Raw genomic sequence first — 18,362 nt, 5'->3', positions numbered from 1 at the left:
CCTCTGATCTATTTCATCCTTCCTTACATTCCTCAACTGGCATCCTTATTCATCGACCTTACACATAGTCTAGAGTACCATCTATCCACCTGCATATACTCTACGACCAAAAAAAAACCGACATACAAACCACTCAATCATCTATACGTAACCACCACATCCCTCATCATGTCTCGTCCTCAGGGACATCGTAAATCCCAATCCACCTCTGCCTTATCCTTCTTAGCTTCTCAACCTCAACCTTCATCCTCTCAATCATCAAGAAGTAAAGATACACCATCAGATGGCAAGTCAAAATACCGCTCTCGTCGGTCTCTCTTACCATCAGTGAATGAATCCGAACCAATATCAGCAAGTATGACTTGTTTACCTGGTTTGACCACTGCTCCTAATCCTGGTACACCAGTAGGAGGAGAGGGTATGAGACGGACGAGATCGAATCAGTCTCATGTATCTACTGAGAGGGGTAGCAGACAGAGCAAAAGTCATTCTGCGGCTGAAGTGGAGAAGATGAAGAGGGGTGAAGGGGCTGGAATAGCTACGGGGACGGGAATGAGGAGGGAGAGATCGGTTGAGGAAGGGCTGGAAAGTTGGTTGAGTGATGTGAGTACACACCATTTGGAGTCCATCAGCTATCTTTGATCACGGATATCATATTTCTTGAAGGAAAGGGCGAGAGGATAAAGCTGATGTGAGCTCTGCATTCAGGTAAAATCCTTACGCAGCTCTTCACGACGACGTCTAGCTGCCTTGAAGCATATAGAGAGATACCTCGTAGAAATATGTGTAAATAAAGATGAGATGAAGCTGGGAGAGCTAGTATCAAAACAAAGTAAGCTTAGCTCTGTGGTTATGTCAACTACATATCTATAGCTGACATAATTCGCCAATTCGACAGTCCATCAAGCACTACTTTCCCTCCTTACACGACACACTTCCACTCTATCCCAGAAATCCTCACATACTTCTTTACCCGTGAATGACGAGCTGGCGGTAAGCCTCGTACCTGAGATTGAAGTTGCTGCGAGTATATTACAAGGATTGTGTTGTTTGAGTAGGAGATGTAAGGAGACCGTTGGCGAGAGTTGGGTGATGGAGGTGAATTGGAAACGCTTTCTAAACGGTCAATGACAATGAGAAATCATAAGCTAATCTTACCACTCATATAGATGTTTATAGATCTTCTGCTGCTTCTGCGGGCACTGCCACCCATGACCGAACATTCTAAAGCTATCGCGTATACAATACTAGAATTGTTATTCTGCATATTGGTGGATTCACCGAAAAATGCTCGAACGTACGAGAAGCTTGGCGGACTGGAAGCTGTCACAAGGGTATTGAAAGGTACTGGAGTGACTAAAGATGTTAGGTGAGTACTGAACAGATCTTTTTCGACCATCAAGGATTCGACTGAACCATTCCAATTTGACAGGATGAAATGTATAGAATTCCTCTACTTTTATCTCCTGCCCGAGCAGAACGACCCTCAACGAACCGTATCTTCATCTTCTTCGTCTTCCTCCTCATCCAACTCATCATCGCTCTTCCCACCCTCTCCCCTCCTGACGTCCCAAAGTTCCATGTATATACCTACGATTGGAAACCCCAATGACAACCATTCACCTAAGATCCATCCTAAGAAATTGGCAGATCTCGACATGCCTTTTGTGCCCATGACACCCCGCAAAGCACCTCAACCAAATTTAGGTTATTTGACACCTGCGACTAGAAAATCATCAGTGTGCACTTCGAACAGCTCAACCCCAAGTCTACCGACTGTCCCTGCTTCACCCAGAGTACCTATATCGCAAAGTACAACTTCTAGGGGGCTAGCAGCAATGTTGGATGAAATGGATGGACCCTCAATGGCTACCCCACGATCTAGTAGGTCACATAGGAGTACAAGTGAAGATGAACGGAGTGGTGTAGGCTTAGGATTGGGTCTACCAAAAAGTACAAGTGGATTGGATAGATCGGACATTCCTCATAAAGTCGATTCGCCATCTGGTTCTATCGATCCATTTACTCTCACAAGTAGCTCAGAAAGATCACATTCAGGTTCATCAGGTTCATCAACCATCGTTCCGATCTCTACTTCCAGGTCAATCTCACGCTCGAACACCCAGCCATCATTGACTTTGACGGACTCCAACGGGCTACCCAGATCACCCAGTGTATCCTCTATGAGAAGAAGTAGCGTAAGGAGAGTTAGCAAGAGTCCGTTGATCCAATCGAATTTACCTGAACACGACGAACGAGCCGTACCTGTATCAGTCCCAAGAACACCGAAGATTAGACATTCGAGGACTCAATCTCATTTATCTGGACTACCTGCTGTTTCTGGAGTCCCGCCCGTACCTCCCTTGCCATCCAGCTCACGTACACCTTCTTCGAAACCCCGTGCGTTCCCTGCTGAGTTGACGAGGGGTATACCACCTAGTGCTTCGTCGCCTTCTTTAGGTGGCATCACACCGCTAGGAGCAAGTAAAAGGATACCGTCAGATAGGAGAAATCCAAATGCTGTGATGAACAGTCGGAAAGAAGTTGGGCTGGGTAGGGACAAAGTGATGAAAGATGAGAAGAAGAGGGTCAAGGATGTGAGGAGTGTTGACGAGAAGAAGGAAATGGTGAGTTCCTCATCTACCCGACATATTACCGAATTTTCTCTGGGTGTGTGTGGGCGAAGACTGATGAATGATCTTGGATATGTTAGCTCGGTATGTGGCTAGGCAATGTCGATCAACTTGTTCAAGGAGTCGAGAAAGTCAGTTTCTGGGGATCAATAGGCCATAAAGGTAAAGTTGGGAGGTGATCATACAGTATCATAGTGAAAGGTGGACAAACGGATATCGAGCTTCAACTCAACTTATAATACAACACTGAACATTCAGGAAAAGGTCTTTTTACTGTACTTGTATGATGTACGATTTATATGTGCATATGAATGCACTGAATCTTGCATCAAGCATCGACCGCTGACCAACGACGAATGGCAGGAACAAGGAATGGTGAATTGAGATGCATAATTTTGGTATCCATCCACTGTCGACGAATTTCTCTCTCCTCCTATTTTTTCTGTACACATATCCGAGATACTGTAGTACCCATCAAGTCACCCTACCAACCGTATGATTCAGATTTCAAGTAAACTTCATTTACATCTGGATATCCACCTGTCAAAATACCAATCTGAGCTTTGGTTACTGCGTTAGAACAGTCCGTAAGGAATTGAGGTGGACCGCAGGCTATAACATATCAAGCAGAACAAGTGTGAAAGCAATTCAATCCGATCAGCTTTTGTTCAGCTCGATTGGACATGAAACCGTATCGGACTTACTAGCAATAGCTAAAGAACCTTGCGTAGTGGCTACGGTTCGTTCTATGATATTAGGTAGATTGGGTCTTCCTTGATTCCAATTCCAATCCCGATCCGACTTTGACGATCCAACCAAATTCATTTGTTTCTCTGTTGAAGGTGTATCGTCTTCAGAAGAACCAGCAGGGTCAGATTGATCTGGCGATGGTGAAGGTATGGCAGGAAGCTGAGTAAGAGATTCGCCCGTAACGTAATGTTGAATATGGACATTGGGGTAGTTGGTTCGAATGAATTGTAATTCTCGTTCGAACCATTTCATCGAGGCTATAGGAAAGTCGACGATCTCATAAATGAAACAATACGTACTTCGGTGTTCGAGTGGCACATGAGGATTTCTTGAAATACTCTTGCATTACTTACAGATCTTTTTGACAGCCCAAACCAAAGTAATCTCCCTCCCATTTCCATCTTTCCGATACACAAGATCTTGCAACACGCTCAAAGCCCATGTAATTCCAGTTCCTCCGGTAAGGATCAAAACTCTGTCAAAAGCTTTCAAATCTTGTCCTACATGGGCATCACCATAGGGTCCATCAATCAATACTTTGTATTGTGTATGTCCAGATTTGATTTTATGGTATAGATCTTTGGTAAATCCTGAAAGAGGTTTTAGAAGAAATACCATTCCTTTCATACTTCCCTTGGCGTTAACCTTAGTCAAATCCGGGTGCGAAGTGTTTGATTTCTCCAAGTCGCCATCACGGATCGAAGCCAGAGCCAAAGGGGAATTGGCAATTGTAAAAGGATGTGAATCCAATGACCTCCATCCCATTCCCATGAATCTGATAAAGACATGTTGACCCGCTGACCAACTGATGTACAACGTAGGAACGACCATCTTGATAGTTTCATTATCTACTAATTCGACATGAGCTCGATGAAGGACAGGGTTGTTGAGAATGATGAGGACTAAGCGAGTAGTAGCGCTGGTTAAGAATAGTGCGATGGCCGCAATCATGTATGCGCTGTACGTAGACGATAAACAGACGAATGCCAATGTCAGCATATGAGGAACCAGCTTTCCTACCAACAGGAAACCTCCAAGGGCCAAGCTATTCAACGACTACTGGACTAGGAGGAGAGAGAAGAAAATCCGTCACTCACTCGCTATCTAAGGTCTGGTATCCATGCCAAAACATCGCACCAGCGAAGAAAACAGCCATGATAATGTGGATCCAATAAAACGATTCGTAGAATGATTTCCTGCCCACCCAATTAACAATATCATCAGGTACTTTGTACCCTTCTGGCTGTTGCCGGTGAATTTGGAAGAAACTTACCTGAAAGGCGGAAGTGCACCTGCAAAGAGTATCAACAAAGGAGCCAGAGCCACAAAACCCGATACGTAAACTTCGTTGACTGCCAAAGTCCCCTTTAAACCTCTTTCTCGAATTGCTCGGATACATGCGGCGATAGTATGAACGAGGCTCATGTAGGTAAAATTGAATGCAGAGCCTTGATGGAGGACTTGAAGTTTCTCGTGGGATACTCCAGTGAGGACTGAGATGATATTTCGTTTAGAACCGAGAACGCTGTGGAATCAAAGTATCTATAGATCAACAACATGTAACGATGTATGCCGAAAGACGAGATCACTCACTATATAAAAGGTAAAGTAGCCATTGCTATCCATTCGCTCCGTAGGTACAGTGGTGCACTTCCGTAGAAAGGAGGATAATAATAGTATTCATTGATGAATGTAAATCCCGTTGCGAAAATCAGTCCAGCAAATAACAGTATGTTAGGTCCGAGGGGTCCGAAAGTCCATATCCACGTTAACCATTGTCGATGAGGTAATTGAGGATAGGTCAACATCCTCAATAAAGAAATGATATTGACGTAGACTTTCGATTTCGTACCATATGAATACCTAACACGTAGCTTCCATAAACCGTTCAAGATTGTATGAACCACCAATAAACCACATAAGAAACCTAAAGTGTAGTATCCATAGACCACTTGGTCAGCCCATGGGATACGAGCCGCTTGGTAAGCTGTTCGCTCGGCTGCTGTGGGGACGTATCGTCCTTCGGAGTCTACTTGGCCAGGTATGACTCCTGCGTCCATCACACTTCGTTGTTGAAGCATGATGTATAGTGTGAGGGGTGAAGATCGATGTGTGGTCGATGCATAAACACTCTTCTCTCATTTGTCTCCATATATAACCGCCTCGCTACAACTGGTATCCAATCAAGGTTATATCCCTTAACCTTCGGAATGTTTCAGCATCTCAAAATTATCCATAAATTTATCTCATGACACGAGCCATAAATCTGATTCGTCGTTTTATACCACTCATACCTTTGGAGGAGTTGAGGCATTGAGTCATCGATCAGATGAAAATGGCTCGGGAGGTTCGATCACTTGCGGCATAATCTAGGACCAATCAAATTCTGTGCCAAGATAGAGTGTACTTAGATCCAAAGGTATAGATAGGGTGTAGTAGTTTGTAAGGTTGATGCATACCAAAATCGATCCAATAGTAGATATAAGTGGGTCATGCATAATGCATATAAAAGGGCTGAAGAACGAATAAACGCGTTTCTCCTGCTGTATTCTATCTAGTTATCACTGATCTCTCCAACTTACGAGATATAGTACACCACTCAACCCTCTTTTCCCACCTACACCTCACAAAGACACAGTAGATATTCCCCAAGATGGACATGGGCGGCGATATGGACATGGACTCCCATGCATGTAAGAGTAAGTAGAATCACCTTCTCTACCTGATTCACTCCAGATCACAGCTGATGGAATGGCTAATGCGTCCTATACAGTCTCCATGTTATGGAATTGGACAACCATCGACGCATGTTTCCTCTCTGCAAGTTGGCATATCAGATCGAAAGGTGATTTCGCGGGGAGTGTCATTGGTATATTCTTTCTATGCATTGCGATCGAGTTTGTAAGAAGGGTAGGAAGGGAGTACGATAGGAGATTGATCATGGCTGCCAAGGTGAGCTATGTACCTCCATCTTTCAAACATCATCTCCCTCATCTCGATACGACATCGACGACCTGCACTGACTGACATTCTTGGTATATTCTGATGTACAGTCAGGATTGATCCCTTCCGCTCTTCCTGAATTATCCTCCAACAAAGATACAACTACTCCCATGACCTATCAGTGAGTTTCCTCCTCAAAGACAGAGATATCCGAGATTGACAAAAAGGTACTGTAGCTTCCGACCCTCATGGGTTCAACAGATCATCCGAGGTGTATGCTACGGCAGTCAATTCACCGCCGCTTTCCTAGTCATGTTATTCGGAATGTTCTTCAACGGTTATATCCTCTTTGCGATATTCCTCGGACAAACCGTGGGCTATATCATTTTCGGTAGAGATACTTGTACGGCTTCGGTTGATCATGTAGCTTCGGGAAGTTGTTGTTAGATATTAGTCAGGTGATTTGTCTATGAGCAATCAGTAGTTTTTTTTCGTTTGATAGTCAGTTTGGATGTTATTGGCAATATTTGGTTTCATCTCATTCACCTCTCAACTTATCATCAATACAATCCGCTTACCTTGAATGATCGATTTCGTAAATGTTCTGTTTACTTCTTATAGGTTTCATGCAGACATGTCGACTTCATCACAATGATAATTCAATCTCATCAGGAAAAGGAGACCTTACAATTACATACCAAATTCAATATCCCATATTCCAGTTTTTCATTCTTTTTCTCTTCTCATCGCATCTCCCAGGTTCTCTGACCTGGATGATGACAACCTAAACCCTTCCATCCAAAAGAATGGCCAAAAGACTCAAACCCCACGCAACAGCATAACTGGGGTACCTAAGTACATGTTTCTCCTCCCAGCTCTTGATCAACTTCTTAGCTTCATCGTCGGATATGGGAGTGATGATCTTATTAGCGGTACCTTCGTCTTGCTGGGCTAGGTCGAGTAACCTGGAATTGATGGGTGGAAGACCAACGAAGAAGGTGATGGGCAGGATCCATAGGGAAGCCAGACCTGCAACGAAGGTGATCTTGGAGATGAGCGGTGATTTGTGGAGGTACGAGGTGGTCATATTGAGTGCGGTAGAGGTGAGAGAAGCCGAGACGATCCAAGTCTGCAAAGCACGGTGGGGTCAGCTAGGCGATACGGGGGACCGAGGAGATTGACAGACGATGTGAGTGAAAGTATAGCATTGTAGAGGGTTCGAATGCACAGAGTGTGGATCAGACCAGACCGGAATGCAAAGGGATGGTAACAACAGTGCAAATCAGAGCTGAAGGGGGTTGGTAGGATGTTATAGCAATTAACGTGCTACATATAAGAAACGGTCCACTCACAGCAGCAGGTCTAAAGTAAGCTCTCCATACTTTGGCTCTCTCCTTATCATTCAAAGTTACCGGTGTCAATCTTCCATTCAGATAGGCGATTGAACCTCGTTGGGTCTCACCGATGTTGGCGAAGAAGACATAGGCGGTGGTCAGTCCTCCCAAAGCGAGGGTGATGGAGGGAGCGGGGAGAGATGTGATTGCGTCGGTGAGGGTTGTCATCTTTATTGAGATTGCTTGTTCTACGTGCTAACAGATGAATACCTTATGAGGTGCTGGTGAAGATGGGAAGGTGACATTGGAGTGATGAGGATGCCGTGTTATATAGGTGTGAGAAACGATGATTGCTCGGTTACGGCAACTCATGATGACGGTCACTGATCGGCAAAGTGCTGTTATGGACTTTGCTTCATGTCCGAGGTGAAATAGCATCCCGTTATCAATGCATGATAACAGCCTGGGATGTCATCACCGAGGTCAGTCACCTATGTCCATGTTGACAACCAAGGATCATGTCTACTCCGGCGGTAAAACCGAGGTAGACAAACAGAACTACCGCACCACAGCGCCTGTAAACAATCTTCGGGAAATCTCGTTAATCTCGCACTCGCAGTTGCGCCAACTGAATAGTCCCGAGGAATGTCAAGGTAAGGTAAGCATACTCGAGTATCTCACAGCCAAGGTCAAAAAATAAATTACGGTAACTGTCCAACCGTTAGTTCCTATCTTCTCAGGGACTACCGCTCACCAACAGTCCTCTCTAACTGAGACGTTTCTGACGACAGCAGGATTGTTACATCCGATAGTGTGAGAAAGCATTTAGGGTTTTACAGAAGATCTACCAAATCCGAAGTTTTTCACGTAAAAGGGTAAACAACCAACGACGCCTAAACCGCTACTTTCGAGTAAACATAGCCGGTACTAGAAACGAAACGAAATTTCTTATAGGCCCCTTATGGATGTTTGGGCTTTTCCAGTGATCAGTGGAGCTTCGTGTGGCCCAAGGACTATGTATGCCATGGATGTCTATGAAATATCAACTCGAATGACTAATTGCATTCTTTCCTGTCGAACGTCTCCTCACAGATAACACACTTGGAATCATGTCAACGGGGCAGAGTGGGTTATCCACATCCGCTCAATCGGCATCAGTCGAACAGACAACATCCGAGCAACAGTCCACATCGGCTGCACAATTGAAAATGAGCCGCAAGAACATAACGGAAGAGAAAGGGGATAACGTACGATGGACACTGGAATCGCAGCTAAAGGTTCGTACCCCATCTCACGAACATCCGTGGCTGTGATCCGCCTGTTCGTCGAGCTGATCGTCTGCAATCTGCTATAACCTAATAGGAAGATCAGGAATTATTACGATCCAGAGGTCTACCACCCTACAAATCACTCTCCCTCGCGTACGACCATCTCTCAGTCAGAGGAACAGGAGGTATAGATAATGTAGAGTATGGTAAATCGCTCGGAACGTATTTGTTACCCTGGCAGACCCTCAAATATCGTCGAAAGGTCGAACTATCATCCTCAACCAAGAAGAGTGACAAAATGCCCACTTCCAATGGCGATAAAGAAGCTTCTGAAGCCCACACACCAACCAGGGACGGTGATCGTATGGTCTGGTCGAAAGGGGATCCGATCCCTTCCAAGGGTCAAGAAGGATTACGCAAGGGGGAACATTATCTGATCAAGGATTTTTCGGGATTGGTCAAATCAGGTGAAATGATGTTAGTCATCGGTAGACCAGGAAGTGGATGTACGACTTTCCTCAAAGCTTTGAGTGGGAATAAAGAGGGATATGCAGGCTTAGATGGTACTGTCTATTACGGTTCCCTAGACTCGAAGAAGAACCCAAAAGATCTTGAACCAATCAAAAGTGATATCATATTTAATTCCGAGGAAGACCTGCACGATCCGAATTTGCTTGTTGGAAGGACATTAGATTTCGCATTAAGGATGAACACCCCCTCAAGCGGTACGAGATTACCTAAAGAGATGGGTGGAGATCCAATGTCAAGGAAGGAATATCAGGATAAATCAAAGAAGGAATTGTTGAAGATGTTCGGGCTCGAACATACCCATGATACTAAAGTAGGAGATCAATATGTGAGAGGTGTTTCTGGTGAGTTCATCAGCGCATTCGATTGATCTGCCTTCCTCACTTCCCGATCGGTCCTATGGTCTTGCGCACTATACCCATTTGACCATTATTGCATGCTGACTGAACCCCATTGGCAGGTGGCGAGAAGAAACGAGTCTCCATAGCCGAGGTACTCACTTCCAAAGCTTCCATCCAAATGTGGGACAATGCCACTCGAGGGTTAGATGCCGATACCGCTCTAAGATTTATCAAGAATCTCCGCACTTTCACGGATATCGAGAGACACACCATGGTAGTGAGCTTGTATCAAGCGGGTAACGGGATATACAACCTATTTGATAAGGTAACGGTGATCGCTGAAGGACGCATAATCTATTATGGACCCAGAAGTGAAGCCAGAAAGTACTTTGAGGATCTGGGTTTCGTACATCCAGATGGGGGTAATACAGCTGATTTCTTGACGGCCGTAACTGCTGTGAGTGTCACACTTTACCGTATGATCCATCGTATCGTATCAACAAAATGTTTTCTTGTTCTTACTGATACCTCATTTTTTGATAGACCAACGAACGGAAGATCAAACCTGGCTACACAGGTCACATACCCACAACAGCCTCAGAATTCGCAGCGATCTACGTCAGATCTTCGGTCGCGCAATTGATGAGGCAAGAGTTAGACGCCTACCTATCAAGTAACGAGAAGGATGTTGAAACTGAAAATACCCGAAGTATAATTCAGCATCAGAAAGACAAATGGGCGAGGAAGGTTAGACCTGAAAAAGTCAATTACGTAGCTCAGGTGAAAGCTGCGTTGATCAGGGATTATCAGCAAAGGTGGGGTGATCAATGGTGAGCGTCAGATCTAAAATGGAAATGAGATGATCAGCAAATATTCACCATTTTTGCCATTTGCACAGGACATTTTGGGTCAGACCGGCTACGATGGTAGCGCAGGCCTTGATCGGTGGATCGATGTTCTACCAGATGCCAGAGGATACATCCGGTCTAGTAAGTCTATTCGAAGACACCTGCAGAAGGTTGATATCATTGATGATGTGCTGTTGATAGTTCTTAAGAGGGGGTGTGCTGTTCTTGACCCTGTTCTGTGAGTATCTCAGGTTACTTAACAGATACTGTACTATACTGATCGCCTATTCACCCAGTCCCATCTCTCATGTCCCTCGGTGAGACAACAGCAGTATTCACCGGTAGATCAGTTCTTGCGAAACACAAAGGCTTCTCAATGTATCGACCATCAGCTGTTCTTTTTGCCAAAACAATAGGCGATTTACCCATCTTCGCTATACAGATATTCCTGTTCGCAATCATCATCTACTTTATGACCGGCTTACAAGTCGATGCCGGATTGTTCTTCGCGTTCTTGCTGTTCACGTATATGACCACGCTCTGCACGACAGCGTTGTTCAGGTTTATCGGTTACTCCTTCAACACTTTCAACAACGCTTCGAAAGCTTCCGGATTCGCTATTCTCTTACTATCTTTGGTAAGTCACATTTCATCCAATGGAAGAATTTGCTAAGACGACGACAGCTGAAATCTGATTCTCTCTGATTTTACACAGTACGCCGGTTATGCAATTTACACTCCGGCAATGCACCCTTGGTTCGGCTGGATCAGATGGATAAATGTATTCTACTACGCCTTCGAAGCCATGATGATCAACGAATTGGACGGTCTTTCCTTGGCCTGTGTTTCACCGCAACTCGCACCGACTGGAGGGACATACGATCAATTAACCCAAGGGTGTGCCGTAGCGGGCTCTTCACCAGGCTCAACGATCGTATCAGGTAGAGATTGGGCAGCAGTCGCATTGAGGTTTTACAAAAACCACGTGTGGAGGAATTTCGGCATTATCACTGCTATGTGGATCTTCTTCCTGGCTTTATGCGCGATCATGATCGAACTCCTCCCTGCAGCCGGAACGACCAAATCCATGTTGCTGTATAAGAGAGGTGGTGGTGGGAGATTTATCCGTGAAGCAAAGAAAAACGGCTCGTCGCCTAAGGATGAAGAGGATGGTCCGTCTCATACTCAGCTATACGATAAATCAGCCCATTCATCGGAAGGTCAAGTCGGTAATGGTGAAGTCCATGCGGTCAATTCGTAAGTTCGAGTCAGATTGTCAGATACAAATCCTGACATGTCGAATAACAAGTCCTAGTACACGTATATCAGCTGATGAACAATCCCCAAGTATAGTGTACTTACATGGAGAAACCTGAACTACACCGTCAATGCCAATGGAAAACCCAAGAAGTTGTTAGACAACATTTCAGGATACTGCAAAGCAGGTACACTGACTGCTCTGATGGGATCTTCAGGAGCGGGTAAAACTACCTTGATGGATGTTTTGGCGTTGAGAAAGACAGAAGGTGAAATCGAAGGTCAGGTGTTGATGAATGGTAGACCCCTCTCGGTATCCTTCCAGCGAACTACAGGTTACTGCGAACAGGTAGATGTTCACTTGCCGCAAGCGACCGTCAGGGAGGCTCTCGAATTTTCGGCATTGCTCAGACAACCTCGAACGTTGACGAATAAAGTGAGTCAAACCATACTATACCATGCCATACCTGGTCCCAGATCCATGTACGGGATATATTGATTGAACTGAAATGTTGCAGGAAAAGTTATCATACGTCGATGTGATCATCGAGCTTCTGGAATTAAGAGATATCGAAGATGCTCTTATCGGTACCCCAGGGAACGGGCTGGATGTAGAACAGAGGAAAAGACTCACAATAGGTGTCGAACTCGTCAGCAAGCCGTGAGTCATGAGTTGACTTCTCACCAAATTGCTTACCGTTCCAAGCTGACTTGTCGCCTTTGCAAGTACTTTACTGTTCTTGGACGAACCGACATCCGGATTAGATGGTCAAAGCTCATATCTCATCGTGTCATTCCTAAGGAAACTGGCTGCTGCGGGTCAAGCTGTACTTTGTACGATTCATCAACCTTCAGCCGCCTTGTTCGCTCGGTTCGATCAATTATTGCTGTTGAAAGGTGGTGGTAAGACTGTGTACTGTGAGTTTCTGATTTACTCGATCCCATAATTGCCGTACAACTAACAGAGTAAGTCGCGTAGTTGGCGCGATCGATGAGATGAATTCGTATTTCGAGAGAAACGGAGTATCCATGCCTAAAGAGATCAACCCCGCCGAAAGGATGATAGATATCGTTTCAGGCGATTTATCCCAGGGTAGGGACTGGGCACAAATATGGTTGGATTCTCAAGAATTCAAAGATCGCTTGGATGAATTAGAGGAGTTGAAAGAGGATTCGTCAAAAGTGGATATTCAGATTGAAGGAGAACATTACGAGTATGCTTCACCAGCTTGGCTACAGTTGAAATTGGTCTCGAAGAGAGCTTCCATCCAACTTTGGAGGGATACCGAATATGTGTTCAATAAAGTGAGCCGAATTGGATATATCTCGATCCCAACAAAACTGACGTTCTGGCATTTAACTATCGCAGATTGCTTTACATGTCGCTGCAGCTCTGTTGAACGGTTTCTCGTAAGTTGTTTTGTCCTCTTCGCTGGAGGTATCTTCCCATAAATCACTTCACTGATATGCCGTGATTCTCACAGGTTTTGGAAGATTGGTAATACGTAGGTGACCCGCCGCTTTCTATGTTTACCAGGAACTGATAGTATTACTGCCAGATATGCGGATCTTCAGAATCGAGTGTTTTCCACATTCATGTATGTGTTTGTGGCTCGTGAGTGTCTTACTATACCATGCTCCTTGGCTGTCCTCTGTGATGGCGTTTTGTTGTCCCTAGATAGATTACTCATGTCATCTCTTGCTCACATAGCCGGTGTTATCCATCAAACCCAACCGAAATTTATCCATAATCGAGATATCTTCGAAGCGAGAGAGAAGAAGGCCAAACTGTATGCCTGGTGGGCATTCTGTTTCGGAGAAATCGTAGCGGAAATTCCCTACCTGTTGATCTGCGCTCTACTTTACTTCGCACCTTGGTACCCTACCGCCGGACTATCTTTCAAACCTGGAGTAGCTGGTCCAGTCTATCTTCAGATGACATTCTACGAGTTCCTGTATACCGGTATAGGTGAGTCCTCTTGTCGGACTTCTAAGTCGACCAAAGACTGACTCCTTCTACCCATCCCAAAAGGTCAATTCATCGCTGCTTATTCCCCTCATGAGGTATTTGCATCACTTGTGAATCCATTGCTCATCGGAAGTGAGTTCAGAATCTTGACAGCGCAAGCAGAACAACCGCTAATGTGCCTACTAGTTCTTATAATGTTCTGTGGTGTTCTCGTACCATACTCCCAGATAACCGCTTTCTGGCGATACTGGTGTAAGCTCTCTACCTTTTTGACTATTTTTCGAGCCCTCGGCTGATATATACCATAGTATATTACTTAAACCCCTTCAATTACTTGATGGGAGGACTGGTATCTCGGATCTTGTGGGATGTGGAAGTACGCTGTGCGGAAGATGAATTCGGTGTATTCGATCCTCCTCCAGGAAGCGGTATGACCTGTGGTGAATATATGACACAGTTCTTAGCGAAAGCTCCAGGTTATCTGAATAATCCAGAAGCTACGAGTGGCTGTCAATATTGTACGGTCGCAAAAGGTAGTTCGGCCCTTGAGGCACTGGGATTGGGGGAGAAATCGGATGGTTGGAGGGATATAGCTATTACATTGTGAGTGCGACATTTGTTTTCATCAGCAGATAAGTTCATCTCATCATGTTACTTTGCTGTAGCCTGTTCTGCCTGAGTTCGTACGCTTTGGTGTTCCTTTTACTGTAAGTGCACTTGTTGACCCGAATGTAGAATATATGTGCTGAAGTTCCATGATGGGTAGTAAATTACGAAGTAAACAATCGAAAAAAGCAAAATGATCTTATTCTGCTGTTAACATTATGTTATGATAAAAAAATGCCTGATGTTCTGGAATGTATCGAATCATGTTAGCATCAATTAGCAGCTGCAGTCTCCTGTTCTTCCGTCTGTACAGTACATTCTCGAGTGCATGACGTATATACGCAACGTCGGTTAATTGACAAGGAACGACTCACGAGCAGATCCCTGAATCGAAAAAGGTTGTTTCTGTCTTCTCGGTGACGTTAAATTCAGGAATCGACAAGCATGCTGCGAGACAAACTGGAAAAGTCAACTGCGTTTTAACCCTAGGTTATTTCACTGGAATCATCATCATGAGTAAATGAACTTAAACAAGAGTACGGTATTTTTCATGTCTAAGCATTTTTTCGATAAAAGTAAAGCTTTTTTAGACGTTACCGCCGGTGTTGACTTATGATTTTCAATATTTCGACAACTTGCCGCTTCCTCCTTCACTGATCATATCTTGTGGGTGCCCCAACCTTTTCGAAAAGCTACCAACACAAGTCATCTCTGAAGACGCCTCAAACATGTTCCGAAAGACGAGAAGTTATTTCAAAACAATCGAATTGACGTATATGGAGAAGACAAAGGAGCAGAAAGGCTTGTTTGGCGATATAAACAAAGACCTGATCGCTACTGCTGTGAATTCGAGTTGGGCAAGCTGCCTGATTCGAAAGTACTGGAGCTGACTTTCGTGCTATTCAGGGAGAGTTCATCGGAACCATCATGTTCTTCATTTTCAGTTTGGGTGTAAGTGCTTAGACATCCCCGACCCTCTTAGCTAGTCAAGGAGGAAGCTGATCATCTAAATCTAGTCAATCCAAACTGTGAAGGCGTTCCAGAAGATGGCATCCAATAATGGAGAAGATACTCAAACGACCTCATCACCCAGTGCAGACGCCGCTTTGGCATTAGTCGTGAGTGAGACTCATCTCTTTCATCTATTCAAGCCTTCAGCAGCCATGCTGATGGCACTTCTACCTCTTTTCAGAGCTACTTTTACTCGGCAGCCGCATTTGGGGTATCGCTATTCGCTACTTCGACGATATTTTACAGATTTACCGGATCAATTTTCAACCCTTCCGTTTCGCTCGCGTTGTATTTGATAGGTGCGATCAAACCAGTCAGATTTATTCGTGAGTTTTCTCTCTTACACATCTATAGATCTTCGTCTCACGTGAATTGACCAAATGATTTCTCGGACTCAGTGGTGTCGGCAGCCCAGATGGCGGGCTCACTGGTAGCATGTGCGATCTTAACTGGTCTAAGCCCTATAGAATTAGATGTCAATGTTCAATTGCAGAATGGGACCAGCAGGACGAAAGGTGTCTTCATCGAAGCTTTCTCGACAGCTGGATTGATATTGAGCGTATTGATGTTAGCTGCTGGTGAGTCCCCTTTCCACCATACTTACTACTCATTGCGTGATACCATACCTAATTGGGCTGATGAGCTGGGTTTCCAATAGAAAAACACCTATTCACCCCATTCGCTCCTATGGGATTCGCGTTGACCCTGTTTGTCATCGTGCTATACTCTTCTCCGTTCACGGGTGGTGCCGTCAAGTAAGTTCACCCTCCTTCGCTATCATCTATACTGATGCTGACTACAACGATCACTGTAGCACGGCAAGAGTATTTGGTCCATCTTGTTTCCAGGGCTTTTCAGATTATCACTGGATCTATTGTAAGAACTCCTGCCGCTGTGCCTCTTCAGAGCTCCGTTGTTGATAGAGAGTGATTCTTTAGGGCTGGGACCAACCCTTGGATCTTTGCTCGCTACAGGCGCCTACGTCTTCCTGAAGGCCGTTCATTATTGGTGAGTCCCATGCAATTTCCATTGGTTCAGAGGTCCAAACTAGACGCTCAAATTCAATTTGTGCTTTCAGGAAAATTACACCTGGGCAAGATAGTACGGGAGAAACACTTCAGAACGATACCGTACAAGTGTCGGAACCAAGTCGGAATATGAGCGAGAGGAATTCAAGGCGGCAATCTGCTTGTTCGAACACTCCCGCTCATAGCATACAGAATTTAGTCTAATACTGAACACCTATTGTGGGCGCACCGGATGACGACAACGACAGATCACGAAACAAGGCAAACGTTCAAAATCAAAGATACATGTAAAATTTCATAAAATAGAAAATATGTTGGAGAATGAACGACAAACAACGACTGTAGCTCTAGAACAAACACATACATATTGATGTCGGGTAATAATGCAATATACCATAGATGATATCAATTAGACCTTAGAGAGACATAATATAGACCATAGACCATAGACCATAGACCATAGACCATAGACCGTAGATAATGATCACAATTTTTAGTGGGCTATGAAAGACAGTGCGATCTGCAGATTGACGACAACAGCATAGCAGATTATCTAAATGATCATTCTATCGGCGAATATGGAATCACAGCTGATGGTATATTGAGTTAGCCACTTACAGCTATAGACCACGTTGACTGCTGGTGTGGAAAAGGAACTTGCCGTCAAAGTTCTTCTTTCGATTCCCAATCGCCTGATGGACCTCACCACTCATCGCTGCTCGGTCTATACGCCCCTTCCTTGACCCTTGCTCGCCACCAATTCAGCCATTTTATCACCTTCGTCCGTCTCCAAGGATCTGTACCCATTCACAACTCCTTTCCAGTCGCCATCCGAGCTTTCCTGACTGAGCTTGAATCTACCTTCGATTCTATCAATCTTAATTTCCAAGCCTATAATAGCTTTCTTGAGTAGATCAACATATCTTGACGGGGCATCAGATACTTTCCATGGTTTCTCTCCATCGTTCTTCCCTTTCTTTTGGATATGTTGAAGTTCATTCAGCTGAGATAGATCTTCAACCTGTTTCTGTAAGAATGTCGATGTCTCTTCGTTGTTCTTATAGTAGATCCTAGCTTTGCCGTAGACTTGCACAGCGGCGTAATCCCATGTGGGCACTACCTTTCCATCTTTGGGTTTCGTCTCGACGTAAAACTTTGGTGTGACATACGAATGAACGGGGGAGTTGAACAGGATTAGGACTTCTTCTGATAATTCCTCGGAAGCGGATGCAGTGAGAGAATCAACGATGGATTTGGATTGAGGATTCGCTCGAGCTATGTGTCCTCTGAGCGTGCCTTTGTCATTCCCATCGGAGCTGTTGGGAGGAGTGTCAAGTACGAAAGGTATATGAGTGGTCTGTATGGCAGAGTTTGATTTGTGGGGAATGGAAGTGGTGAATAACCCTAAGGGATTCTGACGGATGAATTGATGTAAAGTGGGGGCATCGAGCTCGGCGTGTACTGGTCGGATGTACATTGTTGACCTGATGATACTGACTACAGAAATGGTATAGAAGGTACACGATCTTGTGGTCCAGATGATGACTTATACATATATATGACTAAACATCCAGTTACACGAGAAGGGTGAAATTGTGAATTATCCCTTGTCTGATTTGATCGAGTCACTCTCGTAGGATTTAGCCGAGTTTTGATCGACAACAAAGAGACAAGCGCGCGCGCGCAAACCCCAGTATAGGCGCGTGTCAGTCAGTGAAGTACTGTATACAAACAAAACATTCATCGTATGTCAGAGATCCAACAGATGGAAGTATGGAAGACGCGAATTTTTGGTCAAAGAGACCAATGTGTAGAATCGAGGGATGATGAAGTGCTGTGATATGTG

The 18,362-nt window shown here is 44.6% G+C and overlaps 7 protein-coding genes across 7 annotated transcripts; 4 read left to right on the top strand and 3 right to left on the bottom strand.

The window, feature by feature from the left end:
• Positions 1–168: 168 nt before the first annotated feature.
• On the top strand, positions 169–2,812 carry V865_002478 (uncharacterized protein; the record flags this gene model as incomplete). The annotated part of the gene is made up of 6 exons (XM_066226279.1): positions 169–603; positions 709–832; positions 899–1,098; positions 1,170–1,369; positions 1,433–2,627; positions 2,714–2,812. The coding sequence occupies 6 exons, from the start codon at positions 169–171 to the stop codon at positions 2,810–2,812; spliced, it is 2,253 nt and encodes a 750-aa protein (XP_066082376.1).
• Positions 2,813–3,117: 305 nt separating this feature from the next.
• V865_002477 (uncharacterized protein) lies at positions 3,118–5,464 on the bottom strand (the record flags this gene model as incomplete). Its single annotated transcript, XM_066226278.1, has 6 exons — positions 3,118–3,245; positions 3,338–3,640; positions 3,737–4,341; positions 4,481–4,579; positions 4,657–4,908; positions 4,977–5,464. 6 exons carry the CDS (start codon positions 5,462–5,464, stop codon positions 3,118–3,120), a joined length of 1,875 nt encoding a protein of 624 aa, XP_066082375.1.
• Positions 5,465–6,036: 572 nt separating this feature from the next.
• On the top strand, positions 6,037–6,773 carry V865_002476 (uncharacterized protein; the record flags this gene model as incomplete). Its single annotated transcript, XM_066226277.1, has 4 exons — positions 6,037–6,082; positions 6,157–6,335; positions 6,437–6,507; positions 6,563–6,773. The coding sequence occupies 4 exons, from the start codon at positions 6,037–6,039 to the stop codon at positions 6,771–6,773; spliced, it is 507 nt and encodes a 168-aa protein (XP_066082374.1).
• Positions 6,774–7,110: 337 nt separating this feature from the next.
• Positions 7,111–7,888, bottom strand: V865_002475 (uncharacterized protein; the record flags this gene model as incomplete). The annotated part of the gene is made up of 2 exons (XM_066226276.1): positions 7,111–7,455; positions 7,679–7,888. 2 exons carry the CDS (start codon positions 7,886–7,888, stop codon positions 7,111–7,113), a joined length of 555 nt encoding a protein of 184 aa, XP_066082373.1.
• An 881-nt stretch (positions 7,889–8,769) lies between these two features.
• Positions 8,770–14,674, top strand: V865_002474 (uncharacterized protein; the record flags this gene model as incomplete). Its single annotated transcript, XM_066226275.1, has 21 exons — positions 8,770–8,937; positions 9,023–9,800; positions 9,917–10,254; positions 10,341–10,627; positions 10,696–10,786; positions 10,847–10,883; positions 10,942–11,282; positions 11,361–11,902; positions 11,999–12,338; positions 12,421–12,563; positions 12,630–12,820; positions 12,882–13,207; positions 13,272–13,312; positions 13,387–13,407; positions 13,462–13,517; positions 13,614–13,871; positions 13,935–14,003; positions 14,058–14,123; positions 14,180–14,474; positions 14,537–14,578; positions 14,638–14,674. 21 exons carry the CDS (start codon positions 8,770–8,772, stop codon positions 14,672–14,674), a joined length of 4,467 nt encoding a protein of 1,488 aa, XP_066082372.1.
• Positions 14,675–15,205: 531 nt separating this feature from the next.
• Positions 15,206–16,720, top strand: V865_002473 (uncharacterized protein; the record flags this gene model as incomplete). The annotated part of the gene is made up of 9 exons (XM_066226274.1): positions 15,206–15,319; positions 15,384–15,428; positions 15,494–15,595; positions 15,670–15,814; positions 15,887–16,066; positions 16,147–16,243; positions 16,303–16,364; positions 16,427–16,496; positions 16,567–16,720. The coding sequence occupies 9 exons, from the start codon at positions 15,206–15,208 to the stop codon at positions 16,718–16,720; spliced, it is 969 nt and encodes a 322-aa protein (XP_066082371.1).
• A 520-nt stretch (positions 16,721–17,240) lies between these two features.
• Positions 17,241–17,993, bottom strand: V865_002472 (uncharacterized protein; the record flags this gene model as incomplete). The annotated part of the gene is made up of 1 exon (XM_066226273.1): positions 17,241–17,993. The coding sequence occupies one exon, from the start codon at positions 17,991–17,993 to the stop codon at positions 17,241–17,243; it is 753 nt and encodes a 250-aa protein (XP_066082370.1).
• Positions 17,994–18,362: the final 369 nt, after the last annotated feature.

Source organism: Kwoniella europaea, chromosome 1, assembly GCF_036810445.1.
Source record: "Kwoniella europaea PYCC6329 chromosome 1, complete sequence".
In the NCBI taxonomy this organism is placed as follows: domain Eukaryota; kingdom Fungi; phylum Basidiomycota; class Tremellomycetes; order Tremellales; family Cryptococcaceae; genus Kwoniella; species Kwoniella europaea.
The sequence above is the reverse complement of the archived record's forward strand: the minus strand, read 5'-3'. Positions and strand labels throughout refer to the sequence as shown.